The 24335-nt window shown below is 38.7% G+C and overlaps 1 protein-coding gene across 2 annotated transcripts; it reads left to right on the top strand.

Annotated features, from left to right (window-relative positions):
- Positions 1 to 4962: 4962 nt before the first annotated feature.
- On the top strand, positions 4963 to 24227 carry ube2e2 (ubiquitin-conjugating enzyme E2E 2; the record flags this gene model as incomplete). Of its 2 annotated transcripts, XM_079470158.1 has the most annotated exons (4): positions 4963 to 5251; positions 8208 to 8387; positions 11135 to 11185; positions 24030 to 24227. In XM_079470158.1, the coding sequence occupies exons 2-4, from the start codon at positions 8215 to 8217 to the stop codon at positions 24184 to 24186; spliced, it is 381 nt and encodes a 126-aa protein (XP_079326284.1). In that variant the 5' UTR covers positions 4963 to 5251; positions 8208 to 8214. The 2 variants fall into 2 exon arrangements, with proteins under 2 accessions (XP_079326284.1, XP_079326285.1); XM_079470159.1 differs by lacking the exon at positions 24030 to 24227 and having other exon boundaries at positions 5112 to 5251; positions 11135 to 11189.
- Positions 24228 to 24335: the final 108 nt, after the last annotated feature.

The raw sequence follows: 24335 nt of genomic DNA, 5'->3' as shown, positions 1-24335 counted from the left end.
AACAAGAACGACCGCTCGGATAAAATAACGGTTTCTCTCGAGAGGCTTAACTGAAACAATCACGACTCAGAGACATTTTTATGACAAAACTGAAGAAGCTCGGTGGCATTACAAATTGTGAAGGACGACTCCGAAAAATCACAGATGAGATTCCTTTACCATCTCAATTGTTTCTCATATAACTCATTGAGATTAAATAGAAACATTTGCTCAAGTCTCATCTGCGTCTTATATTTCTCTTGATAAAAAGAGTCAAAAATCTCACAAACGTCTCTGAGATGTCAGTTCGGTGTCAGACTGAGCTCGGATTTGTTAAGTCTGCGATCAAAAGTCAATAGTATTGAAGATCTCAATGTGAACTCAAACATTTCTCATCAAATTGACCTTAAATCCAGATCTAAAACATTCAATTTACACAACCATACTTTTCATGGATTCCAACGGTTTCCTCTAGGAGAAATATCTCCTAAGACTATGATGATGTTTCAATAAAACACAACTGAGAACTCCATCAAATCTCTTGCGCTATGAAAGAGAAACTGAGCAATAAAATCTTCATCTGGGGACATTTCTACACCTGTGGTTTGTGTTTTAACCAACTTTAGACTGAATGTTTGATATCGTGTTTTAATATTGACTCTATAAACATGTTTTGGGCAATAGATGACATTTCTATCTAGCAGTGTCTTGCGGTCCGAGTTCTTTCAGATTCTGCTGTCAACAGAGTCAGGTATCAGTGAGACAGGTGTGATTTCCCAGGTCACCTCTCTCAATGACACCTGTCAGGTCATTTAATGCTCTTCTATTTCAGCATCCTCTTCTTTAACTTGATTGTCAAATAAGAGGCTTTATCTCTAACTGTGACAGCTTTATCCCCCTCCAGAGACGACTTAGCAAAGGCTTTTACGTAGAAATCTTTCATTTCTCTTTCCAAAGACCCATATTTACTGTCAAAGCTGCTATCATCCTTTGGATGTTGATGTAATTTCACATTGACGTGTTTGTTGTAGTAGTGTGTTATGCCATGCAGTATAGATTTTGTCATGTGTTTGTGTTGGTTCGGCCTACACACTATGAAGACTCGCATGATCTTCCAATTTAAAATAACCCTATTTGTCAACAGATAAATGGATGTTAAAATGTTAAAAATATTAAAACTAAATAATGTTTTACCAAATAAAACAAAAAATAAATGTGATGTGTGTTAAAGGAACAGTTCACCCAAAACCCAACAATTCTGTCTTCATTTACTCAACTTAAAGTTGTTCAAAATCTTTATGCATTTCCTTGTTCTGCTGAGAAAGATTTTAGGAAGAATGCATGTTACCAAACCGTTCTCGGACAACATGCCATAGTAGGAAAATTGCATTATCAATGTCTTTGTTCTCTTGAACACAAAAGAAGATATTTTGAAGAACGCTTGTAACCACTTCATTGTCATTTTTCCTACTATGGGTTACAAGCATTCTTTGTGTTCTCTGTTTTCAGCAGATCAAAGACATTTATACAGAACTCGAGGGTGAGTAAATGAAGACAGAATTTCTATTTTTGGGTGAACTGTCCCGTTAAATTGACTTAATGTCAACTATATTTCTATTCCTTTATCTGTTACTGTATTTGAGTTGAGGTAGCAATCCTCTATCTATTCAGGATCCATAGAATCAAATGAATGGAAATTGTTGTAAATTCATTTTATATATTTTTTTATGAGCAAAGGTAATAAGACGTCATGATGGGTTTCTTTAGTTTTTTCACAAATCCTGTTTGGATCCTCTCACTGTGTATTTGTAATTTTCTTCCCCTGTTCAACTAATTCCAATTCAACATATAGTTTGGTTCAGATTCACTCAAAAAGAAAGTCGACCCTTAAAATCTGCATTTGTGCTTTCATGCATTGCAAGATGATCTTCACCTCAGTAAGCAGATGAGACATCACACTGTCAGTGTTATCCGACGAATGAATTACACACTGACACCAGAGCAAAAGCTCTTGAGTGTGCAATGACTCAATTTACCCGTGTGAACCAGAAATAAACACGCAAGAGTTTACAGGTAATGCAGTGTCACAGCGCCACCTTGTGTTCAAATCTGGGTTGGACGATCACAGAGAAATCATTATCATCTGATGCTGCGTGAAACACCAAGAATACTTATGACTAGAAAAAATCTTTAACAAATTGTAAAGACATAATATAAAAAACGTTGTTGTTAAAATATGTATATAAAGAAAATTTAAATATTCAAAGTCAAAGTTTATATATTGAACTATATTTTATATTAATTGTCTCCTATCATTTTCCTGTTGTCCCTACAAGAGGACACGCAATTATTATTAACCACAGTTAAAAGCACTAGGTGTAGCCTATTTTCGCCCATGCTTACTAAGAAAAACGTACAATATTATTGTAATATTTATTATCAAACTCATATCAAGTCATATAAACGAAACAAATGTTTTTACATTAAAAAATTGTGATATCATGGAAAACTTTTTCTTTGTTTGCGGTCTCTGGAGTCATCTCACACGGGCACATATTCGTCCCCAAACTCCTCAGTAGACTCCTGTAACCCGGGTCACTGTCACATAACCCCTATGACATGTTTTCATGTTTTCTGTATATTTACTAGAAATATGGGCAGCTATGTTTTCACAGGGGTTGCGGGTGGGCTTGTGGTTTCCCGTTCCAATAAATCTAAAGCATGGCTTTGTTCGGCAGAAATGAAAGATGTTCACTAATGACGCTTGCTTTGTTTGTCATTTTAATACCTGCTCTTATAAAGTTTACAGAAGCAAAACCCCAATTGTGTGTGAGGAACCAGAGATTTGCAAGATGCAAACAGAGCTGCTACACGCTGAGAGAGACTGATGTTTAATAGCCCTCCATAAAAACTGGAGCCCAGCGTGATCTCTTCTCCCCCGACTGCCCGGCGTATCATTCACCCACCCATATTACTTCTTTTCTTAAAATTGACACGTGACAATGTCACACGGGTGTATGCACCATCAAACATCTCCCTTACAAAAATAATCCTATACGTTTATGTCTTTAAAACTAAAACCATGACTGTATACTGACGGCCTTCTTTTAATGTCTATACAAAAGTAGTGACAAAAAACTGAACGTTATGAAATATATAGAATATTGCATACTATTGAAAATGATCTTGAAGTATACATGTTTATAAGGCCTGTACTCAAAACACACATTTCTTCCATTATCTAAAGAAACACATGGAAGGGACAAAGCTACGAGCACATACACATACGTATGGTTGTTTTAAGTATTTTAGGTGTATATTGGAGACCCCCGTGACGAACGACTGAGCGCTGGTGGGGGGCGCGCGTGAAGGAGAGTCGCTTTGGCTAGCGTTTACACCCTCATTAGCATCACAAAGGCACTCGGCTCGGAGTGTGGCCCTGACCTTCAGCCCTGACGGGTGTGACAGAGGAAACAGAGGACTGAAGTCTTCTCCATTCTCACAGACACACGGCCGTCCCCCTGCCGCCTGCCTGCCACATTATCATCTGATCTGACCGACGGCCCAGAGCAGCACAAAACCACAGAGCAAGACCTGGTTCCATCATTCAACAGGCCGCGAGTGCCGGATAATACGAGTACTGTAAATAAAGTGACTTTACAAGCCGACCTCTATTATGCAACCGTCTGAAACTCAACGCTTTTGAAATTGATTTGGGAAGGAAGTTGCGTAGAGTACGTAACGTGTGAGGTCACATTTCAATCGTCGAGCTCTGCAGTTGTAAACCAAGAAATGATGGAAAAGCAAGCAGGAATTTGTAGGTCGCTAATCAAATGTAAGCGAGTTTTGTGACATTGAGCATGTGCACTCTTTTGTACAGAAGGTCAGATGTTCTTGTTTCCATTGAATCACACACAATGATCTTTAGAGTCCTGCTGAGTGAACACGCACAATCAGATTTTCCACAACTGCTCAATGTGTCTGAAATTCATGTTTATTTTTCCTGTCATCGATTCTTTACGTTACAAAAACAAATCCTAAACGCCACTAAAATGTTCTTGAGTAACATTCTTTGATGTTTTTGGTTCAACACGCACACACACAACAAAACCCTTATAGGCTACTACACTCTTTCCTTGAAGCATGTCTGTATAATGCATCATAAAGAGTTATTTAAGGGTAAATGCATTTTAATTCTTCATAATGTGTGTTGTAATGCATTTCATGTTGTTGTAAAGAATTATAACCGATTTAAAATGTGTAGTGTAACAATGAATTGCCAAGTGTTATAATGTATTACCTGTTGTAACGATTATTTACAATGCATTAAAAGGTGCATTACAAGGCTTTTATAATGCATTATACATACACGCTGCAAGGAAAGTGTTACCGACTTTAGTTCCTCAGTTTTCTCAAACATCACAAACTGATTTCCTCATGCAAAAAAACATCAACACAAACGCTAATGGTTTCAAGTGACACTACTGCTATGAATCTCAGCTGTTTGAGCTTGTTTACAAAATCGTTTGTTGGGTTGTATTCCGGCAAGATGAAATGCTTTTCTATTATTTTTCATACATCACCCAACAAAATGAACCCACAGAGTTCCCATTATAACCATTACATCCAATTGAATGTCTGTGACGCTTTGGATAAAAGCATCTGCCAAATGCCTAAATGTAAATGTATTGTTTTGCCCACCTCTTGATACGTTTTTGTCTTTTATAAATGACCTTTATTTATCGTATCGTAGAAACTGGACAAATGAAACAATTGTTTGTTTATGTGACGCACGTGTCTGGCCCGAAGTTAACTTCCGGTCCGTGTTCGGTTACAATGTAACGATTGATTTCAAACGTCATTTGTGTGTGTATGATATACTCATTCATACTTTATTCTAGATTATTTATATTAGATTCCATTAAAACTGCTCAACAGATGGTTTGCAGAGGTCTACCGGAAGTTAAGCGTGGGCCACACACCGTTTGTTTACGTTGTTACGGCTGCTGCTGAACCCGTATATAGACCTACTTGCGAAAAATAAATATCCCATCAAACACCCTCACGCTCACACCCGGACTCGACCGCGAACGCGCCGCGCGCTCACTGCCAAAGCGGGGGCGCGCGTAGAGGCGGTCCGGCTGCTTGGGTTTCTGTAATCGCGTTTTTTCTGCTACATACATTCAGTTAAATACCGCGGAGGCGAGGACGAGCGGACGGCCCGACACACGGTATCATCCAGGACAAAACGCATCGGGACTCCGCTCGGCAGGTAAATATCCCCGCGTGTCCGTCGATCGCGCGTGAAAAGTCGCCGAATGTCCCGCGAAAGTGCTCGTTTTCGCCTCGCGCGTGCGGGGATGTGCGGGACGCGTCCCTTTGTGCTGGGCGCGGGTGATCGCGGGCGGATCTCTGCGCGGTTTCGCCGCACGCTTTCTCGCGGGCGTTGGGAAGAATCGCCGTTGACGCGCGTTAGGGACGCGTCGACGGGTGCGTTTTAACCGCATATTTTCTGCGGGATGGCGGATCGCTCGCGGCCTCAGACGCGCATCAGCGGCACGAGCGCAGCCTGACAGCCTCGCGCACACACGCGCGCTTGCACGAATGAATGATGGTCTTTAACGTTAAACCTCTGCGCTTTCGATAGGGCTAAAGGTACTTTTTTGGGGGGCACGCAAAGGTGCCACGATGCACCGACACGGGACAAGCCCTTGACAATGTGCTGGCACGCTTTCGCGCTGTTCTGTGAAAAAGTAAATATGTACTTGGTTGTGAAATATAAACCACCGAGGTTTACACATTTGAAAGCATGCAAATAGCGTTTGCTGCTGGAAGGCGTGATTTTTTTTTTGCTATAAATTAAATGTTAATTGCATGCTTATTTGCATACGTATGCATATTATGCATGCTTGTGCATATGTGGTATCCCTTTGGGGTACGACTATATAATCACAAATGTGTAATTGGCAATGCACTGAATGGGACAAGCCTTTCACATTGTGCTGTTACCCTTTGTTTTGTTTGTTTGGTTAAAAAAGGAAATATGTCCTTTGGTGTAAAATACATGCTACAAAGAGACATTTGTGCGTATTTAAAACGTGTACACATACATCTTAGACCACCATCGGCTTTGTTGTTTAGCATGTTTTAATGGCCATCCAACGCTTTTCAGCTTGGATCTTTATCATTACACTGAATACCTGTACAGATTTGAAAAATCAAATGTAAAGTTTTTATCCCACATACACATTTTCTGGTTGTATTCTCATAAAAAGAAACGTGAACATAATTCTATACACCATTGCTTAAATATAATGGTGAATTTTGCGCAACACAAAGGTGCCACCGTGCACTGTTGGCATCCTTTTTTGTGGTGTTCTGCTCAAAGTAAATATGGCGTAAAATATAAACCCGAGAAAGACGCTTGCATAAAACGATACAAATCCATAGTTGTCTGCTTTCGAGGCACATCATTATTCCTCTAAAGGACATATGAGGCACAGATACAGCGTTCTTGTTGTCTAATTCGTGAAGTCCCAGGGAACACGCATACTGATAAAAATGGACGTTGCAAGATGCTTTGGATAAAAAACACAGCCAAACTCGGGACAAACCATTGTTGCGCTGAAATTCTTTTGTGATGTTTAGTTAAAAGAAATCCTGACAAACGAATCCTTGGCATTGCTAATGCAACTGAGCTACAGGAAGTAAAAGTATATATGTGTGTGTGTGTATATGTGAGACCAAATGTAAATCTGTGTATTTGAAATGGTAACCTTTTTCCTTATGCACTTTGTAGTAACTTTTTTGTGCACAGGATTGCACTATGACAGTCATTATTCACCATGATGTGCCATTAGCGCAAATATGTACTTTATTTTATTAGGGTATATATTTGAGCTCTAAAGTGGTTCCTGCATACGTAAGTGGTGCAGCCTTAGGGATTATTAGGGAACAAATAGAACCTTACAGTTATCTACTCTAAAGGCCTTTAGATATACATTAAAGGTGCAAAAATCACTAATTTGTCATTATTGCTGAAATGTAAGTTAGACGGTCTTTATAGGGCACGGTGGTGAAAGTTCACGTGTTCCTTGTGGAAGCTACAAGCGCTTGAAGCATTAAGACACATTACAGGGAACAGGGACTAAAGGTCACAATAGAGAATCTGAAACTCGCATGTCAATGTTTTTTTTATTTTTATGGCCACTGCACTTTCTTAGAAGGGAAATGACTGTAGCGGGACTGTAAACAAGCGGCGATGTGTTCAAGTGAAGCACGGGGCTGTATTTGGATTTGCTTTTAGCCCTTCACGTGCTCTACAATCTAACAGTGCCACGTTATCACAAAACAAGTTAATTCTTCCCTTTGTGATCCTTTACATCTTGATTCTATAAAACCTGACCCAAGTGCACATTTCCATCTCGGTCGGCAGGGTTTTCTTTTTAAAGCGGTCACAGTTGTGCATGGCTTCTCTCTCCACATCATGTGTCTTTTATGTCTGTTTAGAAGCCGAGCGGCGTGCACGCGTTCCGTAGGTATTTATTAGATGCGCTCGTGTGGATGTTAAATTCCGTGATGAGAGTTTTCTCTGCCACCTCGTCTTCTGATAAGGTCGGAGAAAATTCCTCATGATGGCTTGGGGAAGCCCTCGGAGACGAGGTAAACATCCGAATCATGATCCGACTGTGATCAAACGTCTGCGAGAGAATTATTTCATTTCGGCGGAGCTCACGAAATGAATCAAATTCTGTTTGAATGCAGGATGTATATATAGTTTAATTTTGAGTACGTTTCTGTGTAGATCTCTCATGAAAGAAGGCAAGATTGTAGAAGCTGCTCGGGTGTATGATCCGAGCGAACGACCGTTTTCGTGAAAGAGAGATGATTTTTCTGGTTTCAAGGGCTGTTGTTGGTTTTTCTTGTTGCAGTGCAAAATGTTGGGTTGTTTAAACCCCTTGTTGGGTCCAATATGCACATTTCCGCTTGAATTTTACCCAACAGTTGGGTTTGTCTTTATTTTCCCCAAAAACGAGCCCAAACAACCCAGCATTTCATGTGTCGGGTAAGAGTGCTTTCGTTCATTCGTCATCCCAGATTGAATCCTTTGGTTTGTCATTTCTGAACACAGCGCAGCTGGAATTCAGACAATCACTGACTTCATTCCGCCGTGACTTCACCCGGTAGTCTGCTAATGTCATCGTTTGTGAATCCTGTTGCTATTTCAGGGCCAAGATGTCTAGTGAGGTGCAGAGACCAGATGATAGCCCCAGCACAAGCGGAGGGAGTTCAGACATCGAGCAGCGAGAGACGGCACCTCCGCAGGAGCGAGATCTGGTGGCTCCCAAGAAGAAAGAGACCAAGATCTCCAGTAAAACTGCAGCCAAACTCTCCACCAGTGCCAAGAGGTAACGCTCTCTCCATTTGGAAAGAAACGATCCGTGAAACTGTTTTTCTTTGAGGTCCCAAAACTGTTTATTGTATAAAAAGAAATCATTGAAATGAATATAATCTTTAACTGCACGTATCTGACAAGATGTAAAAAGATTTAACGTGAGCTGGACAGAAAAAAGTCATTTGTGTTTCTAGATATGTCTTGAATTAGTTTCATGCTCTGGGTGGCCAATACATGTTTCCCGCTGCATTTAAATGTGATTTTTTTACATGCATGTTTGCTTACGCTTCAAGAGTAAAGGCGTGTCACGTAACCCATCCTAATGTGGATGGATATTTACTATAGAGAGCGATCTGAATTTGCATTTGATTTGACATGCATGTAAAGGTTTTAATGTCAATGTCAAATCATTGGACATCGACACGCTAGCGTGTACTGAATTACACTAGGAAATAAAATAAGAATGTTTCCCCTGTCATCGACATGAATGTGTTTTTGAGGTGCGCTGAAGTCTGCTCGACTTCATTTCTGTTGTTGCACATTAAACGCTGTCGATTCTCAGAAGGCCAAAATGCGAAACGCTGACAGTATGCAACCGGCTGAGCTTTGGCTGGGACACGCTGCTTTTTAAAACGGTGACTGCAGCGTCTTTCGGTGCAGATGAAGAAGGATTGTTGAACTGCGGAAGGTTTTGTCTGTGCTTGTGTTTGGCTGCAGAAGCCGCCTGCGGGTGTGCAGAGCTTTACGCCGTTGACATCGCAGGCCTTCCTTCGTGATTCTCAAAGATGTTATAAATGAAAACGATTAGCTAGTGCATTTTAAATGCATAAAACAAACATATAGCTTGAATGCACAGTTGATTAGGATAAAAAACAAATGTGTCTGCCAGGTGTGTAAATGTACCGGTAATGGATGTCTGATGCATTCGATACAGAAGCCTCTGGTAATTGTATGAGATTATTTTATTTGAGAACAACATTGAAGGGACAGTTCACCCAAAATGAAAGTTCTGTCATCATTTCCTCACCCTCGGGTCGTTCCAAACCTGTTAAAATGTCTTTGTTGTGCTTAACACAAAGGACGATATTTGGAAGATTGTCAGTAACCAAACAGATCTCATCCCCCATTTACTGTCATAGTAGGGAAAATAAATACTATGGGGATTCACTATCCCTTTAATAACATTAGAAATACGCTTACAAATAGAACTGTATGCATTCTTTGGATTCAGTGTTTCTATGAAGCATATTATGTCTGTGCCATCTTGACCTCTTGATCACATGAACATCCATATAGTTGAATTGTGTGTGATATTAAGATTATATTTATGCCATAAGAACTACTCTGTTTGGCCATGTACACGCTGACCAAAGATTTTGGGATAATGCCGAGAAACTAAATGGTTGGTAAGTTTATCTTCAAATATAAAAATGCAAAACATTTTCGTGTGAAGGGATACAATATACAGTCTGTACAGTATAAAAATCCTTATTTCTACAGAAAGTTTCCATAAAACACGGAAAGCCTGTGTGTGTTTGTCAGTGGCACGTTTTGACATCTTGGCAATCATAAAGAAATGTGTCTTTTTTTTTAAAGGTGTCAGGTAGGGCTGCTCAACAGATGTGAAACGATCAGAATATCACGATGATTTGCAAAAACGAAATGATTGTAATAGTTTAAAAAGTTGCGTACGTCAAAGTTTTAGGTAGATGCAGATAACAGAGAGACTGGCATGTTGAAGCACAACGATCAGAAAAATATATATTTTCAGTTTTTAAACGTATCGTCGCTGTGGTGTTGTCCGGATTCTCTATATTACAGGAAATGGACAAAGCACTGAACTTTTTAAATGATTACATATTGTGTTGTCAAAGTTGACCTTTTAAATACTTTTTATTGGTTAATTATCTGCAATTATACCATGGTCTGTTTGAATACTCAATTCTGATTGGCTGGTAGATGTGCATTAAAACCCTGTAACGCACGGGTAGCTCCAGTCAGTTTGATTACATGAGAAATGAACTCTCATTTTCACCTGTTTGAATTACACTGTAAACATCAATAACAGCTTTAACTTGGCAAATGACCATGGTCTAAGTGTCATAATCCACGGCTAGCCGTGCGTTATAGGATTTTAATGCACCTCGCGTAGGGTTGTTATTGGCCTCCATGTTGTGCTTTAAAACCCTTAAACACACGGCTAGCTGTAGCTTAACCATTGCATATCTTACAAACGTAAAGGGTGACTAATAATAATGATTTATCCAATTTCAAAAGGACAGCAGTGATATTATAATACAGTAAACATTGCTATTTACTCATTTAAAGCATTATTGATATAGAATATTACATTATTCGAGCGAGTTACATCACGTTGCATTATTCTTTAATATTGCGCAGGCCTGCTGTCAACAGAGGTGTTGTTTTGTTTATACCTGTAAACAATGCAATGTTTGGGTTCCTCTTCAGGCCACAGCAAGTGTGAAAAACTGCAGCAGAGAGACCGTGTTATCATTTGTGAATGAGTCATGACATGATTTTCTGGTGCTCAGATGAGTAACATCACAAATCTAAATTTAATGTCATTCCTAATCTGTTTGACTTTCTTCCCTCATTTTGAAGAACGTTAAAACATTGAACCCCTTCCGTTATATGAACACGAAACCGCTGAGACGTTTCTCAAAATATCTTCTTTCGCGTTCCACTGTAGATAGTCACACAGAATGATCTCGTTTACATGAATGTTTTCTTGCATTGCAGGATTCAGAAGGAACTTGCAGAAATCACACTCGACCCTCCGCCGAACTGCAGGTAAGCGCACAGGGTTTCTAACCGCGTTGCTCTCTTTTGTGCCGGATGGGAGATAATGGGCGAGAGAGGATAATGGTTATTGTGTGTTGATGAGGCTGTCAGGTTTTAAGTGAGAGGAGAGCCGTCGCATGTGCTGCGCCGCAGCTGAATGACTGCGTCTCCCCGGGGGCCGTGGACTTTAATAAAGCACATAACTGAAAGCGACACTGTCATTGATTGCCCCCCGTGTTTGTATCAGGAGAATAGTTATCCACGAGCAAAATAGCAGGGCAAGCATTACGCGAGACGTAGAATAATACCATTTTATTGCCTGAATCTGTTGTGAATTAGATGGAATATCTAGCAGACGTAACTGTTGTTTGTCTTTCAAGTATAATGTTGGATATTTCTCACGTCATATACAAGAAACATGTAAGTATACACATTGCTTCCCGACCACAGATGCTTATATTAGATTCATTCTAAAGGCGTATTGACAAATGTTATCGGATCACTATTGAGCTGATGTCGTGTAGTCTGAACCCAAAAGTGCATTAGTAAGCGGCACTATTGCTCGAGTCTGTGTAGATTAATATCTGTAAATTGTTTGATAAAGGTAATATTAACATCTCCAGAAGAAATCAATATGCGTCTTATGAAGAGTTTTGACATTCATAGGTGTGTGCGGATCATTTAGAAATATCTTTGTTAAAAGAGCTTGCGACAGTGAAGGATTACCAGCTGTCATGTTTCACGTCTCCTCTCTTTTTATATCCTGTTACTCAGACGTTTGATGAAACAAATGCTGATGTAAATCTCGTTGTTACCGCGAAGGCATTCTCTAGACATCTCTAGCCCGTGAGCCGAGTGCCTCCTCTTTTGAGTCTTCTCATATCAAAAGTGTCTTCGGATTGATATCGAGTTTACGGGAGCTGTAATAGGAGGCTGTAGGTCTTCTTTGGATATTTGTGCTCGGGGAGCTTTTGTGCCTGTGAGCTGAACCGTCAGTAATAGGATTTCCTTCACAAAGAGAACAAGAGACGCAGTTCGCCACTCATGCCGATAAATACTGCAGCGCTGTATTGTGAGCGGCGAGCTGTTGTGGAACCAGCTGTGGTTTTATGGGGACTGAATGACATCGCCTCATTGGTCGGCTAAATTCAGACTGCGTGATGTCATCGCGGTCAGGTGGTTTGTTGGAAGTGTTATACGTGGTGTTCGTGTCGTACGGAACCGTGTAGTAGATGCGTCCACGCGGCTGAATATCAGGATGGGCTGTTTGTTTGCAATTGTTTATGGTTGCCAATCTGCATTATTATAGCATGCGACTGACGTGCGGTCCCAGGTGTGTGCGCGTTTGTTTTAGCTCATTTAATGAGAATTCAATCATTTTGTAATCTAAATGAGAAATTATGGCCAGTTGCTCTAATGGCTTTCTTTGTTTTTCCGAACCAAACTGTATTTGTTTTTTCTTGCATTAGGTTTTCTGTTTACAATAGGCGTGAATCGTTCAAAGCTTCGAAATGACGCAAAACATTATCCACGCGACTATATATTTAAAAGGCTTTTGAGGGGAAAAGCAAACTAAAATATAAGAAACGTTTTGATCTGTTCCTCTTCTCTCTAAGCATATGCACACATACATGGAGAGCGAGAGGAACAGATCAAAGCTTTTTATTATATAATAGATCTTTATATCTGATAATAAACTTAAATATAGGCTATTCGTATTATTGTAAAGCAAAAAATGTGATGTGTAAAATATATTTATGTATTGTACTGTTATATGCATTTAAGAAATGTGAATATATGAAGAGTTGGTTTGCAAAAACGGATAACTAATGTTTTTTATTGTTATGTTTTTGTGCATTATTGTGTACATTAGCTGTATATTTTGAGTTATGACTCAATCAAAACAACCCAAATGCATTTTGATGATATTAACTTGGTTTGCACAATAAAAACCATGATCTGTGTTGCAAATAGACTCTTCATATGTATTTAATCGGGCCGTGCAATTAATCGGAAATTAATCGTAATCGTCAATTTTGGCCTTCATCAATTACAAAAACAAAATAATGGAGGTAAACGATTATTGTGCCGCACTCCGTTTTGCAAGGATCCTCTCTTTTCTTGTAGTATAAATACCTTTAAACGCCAAGTTTTGTTTTATGTTGTTTTAAAGGTTAATGACTAATCGTGTTAAATAATCGGGATCTCAATATTGCCCTAATATTTAATATGCTTTAATGTCCTTTAGATGCTTAATAAGATTCTCCTGTTGTATCCAGCAAATCCAAATCGACTCCTTTTAAAAATGTTTTGCTTTTGAAGAAGAAAGTAAGCCATCAGAGGTTCAAGTAACATTCAGGTGACTAGCTGCGCTTGCATCAGCATCAGATGGGAATGTCACCTCTCGGCTTGGAACGGTGCTGGCTGTCGATTAGCATTACGCTCCCCGGGGAGTCCGCGCGAGTCATTTTTCACCTCCTGACCATTAGCTGCGGCATGGAGGATATGCATATTCATGAGGGGGGAGGGACAGAGCGCTCGCCGAGAATTCGTCTTGATCATCAGTGTGCAAGGCCTCCATCTTACACGAGTGCGATCGAAGCCGTTGCGCATAATTGATATCAAGAGGGACATCCTTTGTGTGTTCAATCAGAACGTTTCATCTAAACGCTGCCAGACACGTGGTGTGAAACGCCTCTTCCCACAAATCGGGTGTCCCGTGTGTTCGCTAAATCATTAGACATGCGTGCATCTGAAGCTATTATTATCCCTCCACAAATTTCATCTACCATAAGAAAGTGGTTTGTTTTAAAACTGTGGTTTTTGGTCTGTGGTGTTTTGGATTGAATAAATAAAGAAGGTTAAGCATCTTCTTTAACTATTTGTTGACATCTTAATTGAAGATTCTTAAGGCTTCATTTTGTATATTTGCGCAAGGTGTCCCGGACACGTCTCCGTTGCATTCGCAATTTGAGGGCCTGATTTTACGCCCAGCGCAGGCGGTGGACAGGCATGCCGCGTGTCGTTTCATCTGAATGTTTTTTCAATATTCTATCTTCTAGGCAAGAAACGTTTGGCACTTCCTGCTGCGCTGCTTCTTCAGATCATGTTAAAACATGCGAACAAACAGGAAAGCAGGATTTGCCTCCAGTGCATATGACACCTAAAATATCCTGTTTATTTAACCGCTCTCTGAATTCTGTGTGTTTGGGACAAACTTGTGTTATCTAGACGTGGTGGAGATGTTTATTTAACGCAGCGTAAAATGTTTTTCCGAACCAGGGGTGGATTCACAAAACATTAACTGCTATTTTTTTTCATTAATTCTAATTTAAGAAAAAAAGTTTGAAATTATGACATATCGCTTATTGCTCCCCGAACTCTTTGAAAGTCGCTTTGGATAAAAAGCGTCTGCTAAATAACTAAATGTAAATAAGTTGCCTATGCAGGTATTAGACACGTAAAATTGCAAAAGTTAAGTATCGGTACAAAAGATGCATTCTATCTAAAAGCGAATGCCAACCCAGACCTGCCTGAAACGCCTCGTGTAACCACACCCCCCATAAATCTACGTGACTTTGTAGTGTGACTTGACTAAGACCGTCCAAATGTAAACGCCAGATGGGCGTACCAGTCAGTACAATTGCTTTGGAACCTGCGCTGCGTCCCAATTCGCCCTTAAAGTATGAACTGTTTTTGTTATGGAGAAGTATATACATTTTAGTGGGACATGCTAACGCGAAACGGAAGTGGCCGTTGTTGCCTAGCCGGCACTGTGATCCTTATCCGTCACGAACATCAAAATACATCGCATTTAAGTATTTATTCATTAATTATTTCATATATAATGTTTACTGTATACTCACATTTATAAATTTAGCGAAGCATCGTTTATTTAATTTTAGTGATGCCGTGGAGTGTTACTAAGCTCCACCCTCTTGTGGCGAGTCGTGGGTAATATCAGACGTTCAGTGTCCATGGATTCACGCTTTTCGAATTTTCACCAGTAACGGTAGACTATCGGGGTACTTTGAGGACACTCATTTCAACATACTATGATTTGGGACATACTAATTCTATTTTCGATTACTATTTAGGACGGACAGTATGCGAATATCTTGTCTTAAGAACAGTTTTGTGAATCCGGCCCCAGGTCTGAGGTTACTCCTTAAAGGGACAGTACAATTTGGTCATCATTTATTCGCCCTCGTGTTGTTTTAAATCTGTATGACTTCATATTTTTCTGTGCAACACAAAAGAAGATATTTTAAGAAATGTCTCGGTGGTTTTGTGTTCAAGTCAATGAGGGCCGATGTTGTGCGGTTGTCAACATTCTTCAAAATATCTTCTTTTGTGTTCAGCAAAAGGAAGAAAGTCAAACAGGTTTGGAATGACGCATAAATGACAGCATTTTTTATTTTTTTGGGGGAACTACCCATTTAAATTAAACCGTTTAGCATGCAAAGGTTTTCGTGTCATCTGTCAGGAATGACAGTGGCTTCGGGCATATTTTAACTGTTTTAATACGCTCTCTTTGAAAGCCGTTTCAATCTATATCTAAAGAAAACGGATCTTAAATTGGTAAAACGACTTTTTGTTTATTTGAAGTTTAAAGGCATTTCGGATATTCGCAAAGAATTAACAGTGATTTGCCGATTGTGAGTCTTTATGGCAGAGTGTTTTTTATCACTCGAGCATGCTGTGCAAAGCCTGTTTATTATTATAATGATCTGTTATGTATTATTCATTGACGGCCTAAAGCTGTATTTCACTTCCACTGATCTGGTGTTTTCGGGCAGATTTGATTTCAAAATGTAGCATGACTTCTAAATTCTTCCATCTCAAAGTTTAATATTGACCCCCTCGGCGTTTCTAATAGATTGGCATGGAAATCAGATACACGAACACTTAAAAGGTTTTATCGTGTAACTTTGTGAAACAGAATTCCACAGCCAAAGCTGGAACCGATACAGACGTTTCTGTCACTCGGGTCCCGATCGACTAAGTATTTCCTTTATAATCGCTTGTTTGTGTGTTAATTGCTTTCGTGTAATGGTGGCATTTGTACAGGAGATGAGCTATTGGACACTATCATTAGAGGAACACTGACAATAAAGTGTGATTCTCTCGGCACTGCAGATGTAATTGTTATCGGGGTATTTCACGGTCAGAGGAAGATAATATGGCTTCATTAAGTTCTGTTCTGATAAACGCCGGCGCGCTACATAATAGCAGATACTAACTGAGTCATGAATATACACTTACTGAAGATTACTGTACTTGAATACTGAAATAAAGCATGTCTTCTCAAATCAAGATGTTCATTGCACACACGAAAGCTATTTAAATTCAAAGTTCACTCATAGTAGATCCAAGATTTCTTAAAGTCCCTGTGAACCGAATGCTGTGATAATTTTCGCTTCCGTATTTTGACGCATTTCCGAAATAAATGGAATATCGAACGCGAAAAAATAATGGCCGTGGCTTTCGTTTTTCGCTGCGATTTGATTGGATATATAAAAACAGTTTATCGGAGTCCATCAAATTCGATGGGAAACGTTTGAGGTCATATTGAGATCTTCAATAATGTTGACTTTTGATCGCAGACTTGACAAATCTGCTTTTTTAAAAACCCTTGGCCCCCCATTGACTTGGATTGGTTTTGTGTCCATACAACAGAAGTCAAGAGGGGCAGACGGTTTCTGGTTACCAACATTTTTCGAAATATCTTCTTTTGTTTAGTTATTCTATGAAGTAAGTGATGCTTGTATTTATTTACATTTACATATGACACATTCAATCAATGACCAAGTAAAAGTTTTAATATTACAGCTTTATTACCACTCACTTGTGACCTGGGAGAATGCATGGTTGTGAATGAGTTTTTCACATTGATAGATAGAGGTCCGTCGCCTCCAGCCCACCCATCAATAAACACACATTTTGTCACTGCATTGCATTTTTTCGGGAATAATTGAATGTTTCTGTTAAGCACAAAACCAAACTGAGCAAAATATTCGCTGTATTGTAACTCTGTAATAGTTTTTGCCAGTAAAAACTTTATAAGACATTATTGATTGACTTTTACATGCAATGGTTATCAGTAAGCTGTTTATCGGTTTTGCAGGAGTCTTTATGTTGGCGTACATCAGAGTTTGCTGGTGCATTGCGTTGGATCAGAGCGGGTGTTTTTTATATGACACTAGATGAAGCGCGGCCCGTGCGTGCCTGCAGAGAGAGAGAGATCGGTCCATGAAAGCATTAATGGACATACACAGCGTGCGTTCAAACGCTACTTCTGTTCCTATCAGTCTTTTAAGAGCCGCGTGCAAAGAATTCAGGCTGATTTCCATGTTGAGAACACAATCTCCTTTTCCATACTTGGCAAAAATGTCTGAGATTTTGGAGGGTTTCAGAATATCATGAAAAGCATGATCGCTCATATTTGTGTACACATGACCAGAGCTCAGTACTGTATTTCAGGTTCTCGAAAGGCAGACCACAGATGTCTGATCTTTATGAGTAAAGGCCTTTGCACGTTGAGTCCGAATTTTGCACACGTTAAGAAATAAATACGACCTCGCGTTGTGTCAATCACATTTATAGTTTCATCCGTCATTCAAAAAATCGGACTAGGTTCGATTTTCTGCGTTTTCCGCATCCGTGGCAAGAATTCTGAGAGGCGTTTTGACAATTGTACAAACGGGTTGCCAAATACGGAAAGAACGCGTACGGAAATTTCGGACTGTAAGTGCACACTTGAGCAATCCCTGTGTTCTGGATGGGGTGACCACACGTCCATCTTTGCGTTGGACCACACAGCATTTTCACCCCTCGTCCCGCACGTAGCAAGTTGAGGTCGCATATCTGTTGGTTTTCAGTTGTCACATTAAGAAACACGTTCTTTAACCCAAAACGCAACGAGACGCTTGTTTGCAAACACAACTTTTTTTTAATGCATGGCTTTTATCTAATGTATGAGACGACGGCAGTGATTACAGTCATCAAAAGCCTGCTACGTCTGTCTGGTAGATGGGGTGGCAGAAAAAAAGGTCGGATAAAAGGTCACTAAAACATTGTAATCTGTGGCGCTTTAAAACTGCGTTCAGCCTTTAGGTTGTGGTTAGCGTATTACAATAGAAATGATTTGCAATTAATAAAAATGCATTATTTGTTTGTTCTTTATTCTTCTGATTTTCTCTTTTTGAAAAGATCTTCAACGTGTACAACGTGATGACTCCTCGTCTGATCTGTACTCCACATTTAAAGAGAGACAGTGAACATTAAAAAATAACTCAATTTAGATTTTGAGATGAACTTTTTCTTTACTCACCCGCATGACCTTCAACGTGTTTGTAGAAGTCTTCGGAGCACAAATAAAGATATTGTTGGTGACATCCGAGAGATTTATAGACATCACGGTTATACTTGTTTTCAAGGTCCAGAAAAGTACTAAAGACATGGTTTATCTGGTCCCCCAATATTGGCTGAATTTAGTTTTTTTAAGCTATGAGAATACTTGTGTGTGAAAAAATCGTTTTATTTTTTATTTTTAGACTCCATTAACAAGGGTTTAGTAAAGTGTAAACAGATGATTCAATATATTCGTAACAAATTCGTTCTCTGAGCATTTTTATGTCCCGTCCATAACGCAAAATGTCACGTTCAGAACGTTGGAATTGCCCAGCTGTATATGCTTCACCAAAACAGATGGTTTATTTTAATAATAAATGGTGTGTCAGTAGAAAATATCAAAACAGATTTCAGTCCTTGCTGTACTCCATAATAATCGACTAAGATTTTGAAGTTTGTGGCCCACACATAGACCTGAGCAGCGTCCGAAATTGCCTACTTCCATACTATAAGTATGAGTGATAAATAATATGCCCGAAACCTCAGTATGCAAAAAACAGTAGGCGAGAAATACACGGATGGTCTACTACTTCCGCCGAGATTCCTGAGTATGGATCGGATGGACACTTATCTATCCCATGATGCCACAGAAGCTGAGAAATGGTCAAATTAAAAAAGTAAATCAAATAAATAAAGCCGAAAACTTTAAGGCGGATGTCCGTTTTTAATCTAAATGACTTTCTCGTGACTAAATCATGTTTTTTTATCAACGCTCGCGTGTAGGTTTGTTGTTAATACGTCACAGGTCAAAGAGTTTGACCATAAAACATGGCGGGCGCAGTATGTGCTAACATAGAACGTACTGTTGTATGTTAGAAATGGGCAATATGTAGGTACTTATTGAAATTCATACGTACGGTCACATTATGCGATTTCCGACAGCCCTCTCGCAACGCAGATCTCTCCATCACTCGCATCTTGGAGATCACGTGTCACATTTCTTATGGATTAATGCTTTCCCTTTATTTGACTCGATGATGGAACAGATCTCTGACTCGTATAAAACTTTCACAGGTTTTGAAATCTTTTTATACGGCCACACGAAAGCAAAAGATATAAATAAACATCTTGAATTATTTTTATTTGTATACTTATTTATGTTACTCACTCAGGGTCGGGTAGTAGCGCTGTGGCCAGAGTGAGAGAGAATTTGGTCAGATGACCTAAATGACACTTACCATCCGGGTCGATGCTGAATTTCTCATGAAGTCTGTCTGCACACAGATGCGTGTTAAACACCAGTTAATTCTGTGGAAAAAATAAGAGATTTCCGATTAAATCATCAGGCATCCAACCTTATAATAACACCGTGTTGTTCGGCTTCTAGAATTGAAATAATTTCATTTGCAGCTGCCTTTCCCACAACGTCACGGGGAATCTTCATGAGAAATCTAAGCCTTATTTCTTTCTCCGTAAGAGATTATTTCACCCAAATGCATTTGCGGATTTAACAAATTACTAATTTACTTTTCTTTTCTTCAATTTGTAGATTTTTGTTTATCACATGTAGTCTTCCTTTATGAAAATGTACCATGTTTTTATTATAGTAAAAGTGAAGTAACTATGTGTTTTGGCAGATTTTTTAATTTAATTGGAGCTTTTAAATTAAATGTATAATTTTTTTTTCCATATTCATCGAGAGGGACAAAACCTTGAATTCCGAGTGAAGTTCTGTTAACTTCTGTTTTTCTTTCAATGGTACATGAAAATCTCAAAAACAAGGTGGGGTGTTTGTTCGCCCGTGGACATCATTGGGGTGATGTCGGTGGTTGCCAGGCAACCGTCAGCCCTGGCATGAACTTTCAACTTTTGGCAAAGCGTTTTCCCAGAGGTCTTTGCTCATGGGATGAACACGGAGGTTTCAGACTCTGGCACCTCCCTCACATCCCACAGTGGTCTGTTAAGTGTCTTCTCAAGAGTAAACTTACGACGGCTTTTACAGGAAATGACCCGCCTTCCTATTCTTCCTAGAGCTGTAAATACTACATCTGACCGCAAACCTCAGGTATAAATACGCCATCCATGTGCGTTATTCAGACAAGATTAGTGACTAGATTAGTGGCGTTTGCTAAATCAAGCATCAAACTTGCAAACAAAAAAACTCATCCCGTAATTTGTGCTATAAACAAGAATGATGCAGACGCACAACATAACGGTGTAAGACTCTTATACTCCTCAAGAATGTGTTAAATTTGGAATTCAAAGACAAAATTCAGATTTGAATGAACACCCATTCACACCCATGATGATTTAAAAATGTTTTTTAAAGTTAAAATATTGATAGAGCTTATGTATTTTCCTTTCTTATAAATAAAACGTTGAGAGCCAATCCAAATCTATACGACTCATGGGTTTAAAATGTCAAAACTGCAGCATGCAAGTTTAGAATAGAGATAATGTCTATAACCGTCCGATGTGTGGAAGTTCTGGGTGTGAATTAGTCATCGTTTTCATAAGTCATAGTCAAAACGCAGGCTGGGTATCAGGCTTTTTCACGGTCCCATTGTTCAGACTCCGCTGCAGGGCCTCGCTTTACGATCAAGACTGGAGCATGCTTACATTATGATGTTGTGACCATTCCGATTTGTAAACGTATCTATGATGTAAACGTATATAAAATGTATATATGTTTGAAACAACATAAGGGTGAGTAAATGATGAAAGAATTTTCCTTTTAATAAAGAAACAAAAACGAAATATGAATAATTTGCCATTAAAAACAAAACTGAACTACTTTAATGGCGACAATAGGATGTGTAATGGGAAGGGGAAACACGGGGCTCTAGTGTGAATGTGCCTTTAGACAAGTTCAAGAATTCTTTATAATATTATTTTCATATCTCATGTGTTTCTATAGCAGAAATATCTTTAAGAGAACCATCTACGGTAGAACTAGTTACACCACATTCCTATTTTAACCTTCTCCTCCCTTTATCAAAGCATAAGTGCATAAAGGATCCACAATGAAGACGTGATGATTTTGACTAAGGCTGGGTTTCCCGAAACCTTCGTATCACTTGGTCGTTCTTAAGAATATATCGCCACCACACTTGACGTATAACTTAATAATGGGGAAACCCAGCCCAAAGCATTAATGAAGCACATCATATTTATTATTGTATAATGTGTACATGTCTATTTAATTTTATTGTGGATTAAAAGTACTACCTGTCTACATTGTACTTTTAATATGCTTTTCGCATATTCATTCGTGAGTGTGATTTAAAATGCAGGTGCTGTCAAAAAAAACGTTTTGTCAGGCAAAGAGTTAAAGTGATTATGACTTTCTTCAGCAGAAGATAATTCGAAGAAAGTTGGTAACCGCACGGCACCGGACCCCATTCATTTCTAATGTATGATATATAACTGGGGGTCAGTTAACAACATTTTTTAAAACATCTTTTGTGTTCTGCGTAAAAAAGTCATACGGGTTTGAAATGACAAAATAGTGGGCAAATGATGACAGAATTTGTATTTTGGGGTGAACTGTCACTTTAACAAGATGGAGTTTCGAGGGCAGACCACCCTCTGGTATAGGCGTCTGTATTTACATGCGTGTCTCTCATCACATGATGTTTATCATTGTGGGCACAGAAGAAACGATTAAAACTCAAAGATAGTTTCTCCGGCTCTGTATTTGAACTTTACTTGAGCTCAGCTGTCAATATTATTTTAGATACGAAACTAAAGTCTGACTTACTGTGTGCATTCATGTTGCAGCGAGTCTGAGGAATAGAAACACGTTTGAGGAAAATAAGACATTTATATCAAAGTGTCACTTGGATTTGATGTGATCGACCGTAATCGTTTTGAGACGGTCATTATTTTTTCGTTTTCTTCCCCCACTTGAAAAATACACTTGCACACTATATTATAGTAAACTGCTAAGCATGGTAAATAAACTGTAATAAATACTATAGCATGTTTTAATATTTACTTGGTAATTTTGAAAACGCAGTTTTTTTAAGTTTACTGCAGTTTATTATAGTAGATATTGAAGTACACTACAGTATTGTTTCAAACTGTTTTTTTTAATTGTTGTCGCAGTTCTTTCTCGTATGTCCATATTTTCAGTTTTTCAGGAAATGTCATTACACTGACAAACACAGTATTTCATCATTTAAAAAGAACAAAGTTGACAATAATAATACTTTTTATTAGTTAGATATTTGCAAAACACACAGACAAACATAATGGGTGAATCATAATGATTTCACGAAAAATATTGAGACACAACGTTTCATTTCGCTTCATTTCCAACGTTTAAGGTGAACCCTGACTTGCGAATTCGTATCACAGGACATAATGGGACCAATGAAGCTCGATACACCACGGCGTGATCATTTCAATTGATGGAATGAAGGGTTTTTTAGGTTGCTGCCTACATACTCAGTCTTTATGACTAAATGTAATGTATATCAGTGTTGGGTTACCAAGTAATTAATTACTGTCATTTAATTACGTTTCCCTTAAAAAAGTAAAGAATGGGATTACTCCTATTTTCTTCTGTAATTTAATTAGTGACTTCGGATATAATTGAACTAAATATTACGAAATGTATACAATATTGGAAGTGACTTTAAAATTAAAGGTCTAACTTTAAAATGCATCTTTCTCACATTTGTTATACTTTAGGCAGTTAATAAGAGTACTTTATGTAGTTTTAAATTATTTATTTGAATTAAGTCGTTTCGTGTCTATCCTTGAATCACTTAACTAATCAAGGTTTATAGAGGATATAGAAAGTAATTCAATACTTTTTGGAGAGAGTCATTGGTACAGTAATCTAATAACACTATTGAATATGTAATTAGTTACTAGTAATTCATTACTTTTTCACAGTAACTTGCCCAAAACTGATCTATATACTTCAGAAATGTCACTTTCCGAACGTCTGGTGTGATCGTGGCGTTAAGCTGACTTAAAACAGTAAACTTAATGTTGAGCTACGAGTTCATGTGATTTTTACATGTGGAAAGAAAACAATCACAGCAGTGATATTTAATATATAATTATTTAATTGTCGGTTAATAACAAGATTAGCTTGTTTTTGGTATAAAATCAACTTCTCCTTTAATTTATATTTTGATAAATGATGCCCACTGTCATTCATGATGGTGATCCAATTCCAAAAACTGTAATGTGGATTACATGCGAGATGTATTGCCTTTAGGCCTTCGTGATCTTCTTTTCTTATAAACGTATAAATAAAACAATAAAGAAATAATTAGTCATCTCCTGTAATGTGCATACACACCTACAAACACACAATCAGTCATTGTTAAGAGTCAGTTGTGAATGACTAATTGTGTAAAATATGCCGCATGTAATGTCTTGTTCTTTCTTGGCTCTTCACTCATGAATTTATGATGATTGACTTCCAGGGATAACTGGTCTTGTTCCTCTTCTCAAATATCTTTTCTTTTTGTTTCAACAACAGTGCCGGTCCCAAAGGAGACAACATCTACGAATGGCGGTCAACTATTTTAGGACCGCCGGGCTCTGTGTACGAAGGAGGGGTCTTTTTCCTTGACATCGCGTTTACACCTGACTACCCGTTTAAACCACCCAAGGTAAGAGCTGTGGGATATCTGTGACACACAAGCATAGATGTCTTTATATTAATGCTTCTTATAGAGTGTTCACCATAAATGCGAATGAAGCGTTAAGCGCGAGTGATTTACTTGTCAAGTCAATGCAAAGACGCGATAGACCTTCTAGACCTAGAATTGAGCATTCACGTGAT

Source organism: Barbatula barbatula (genome assembly GCF_947034865.1).
Source record: "Barbatula barbatula genome assembly, chromosome: 12".
NCBI lineage: Eukaryota > Metazoa > Chordata > Actinopteri > Cypriniformes > Nemacheilidae > Barbatula > Barbatula barbatula.
Note: the sequence above shows the minus strand (reverse complement) of the source record. Positions and strands in the feature narration are given on the sequence as shown.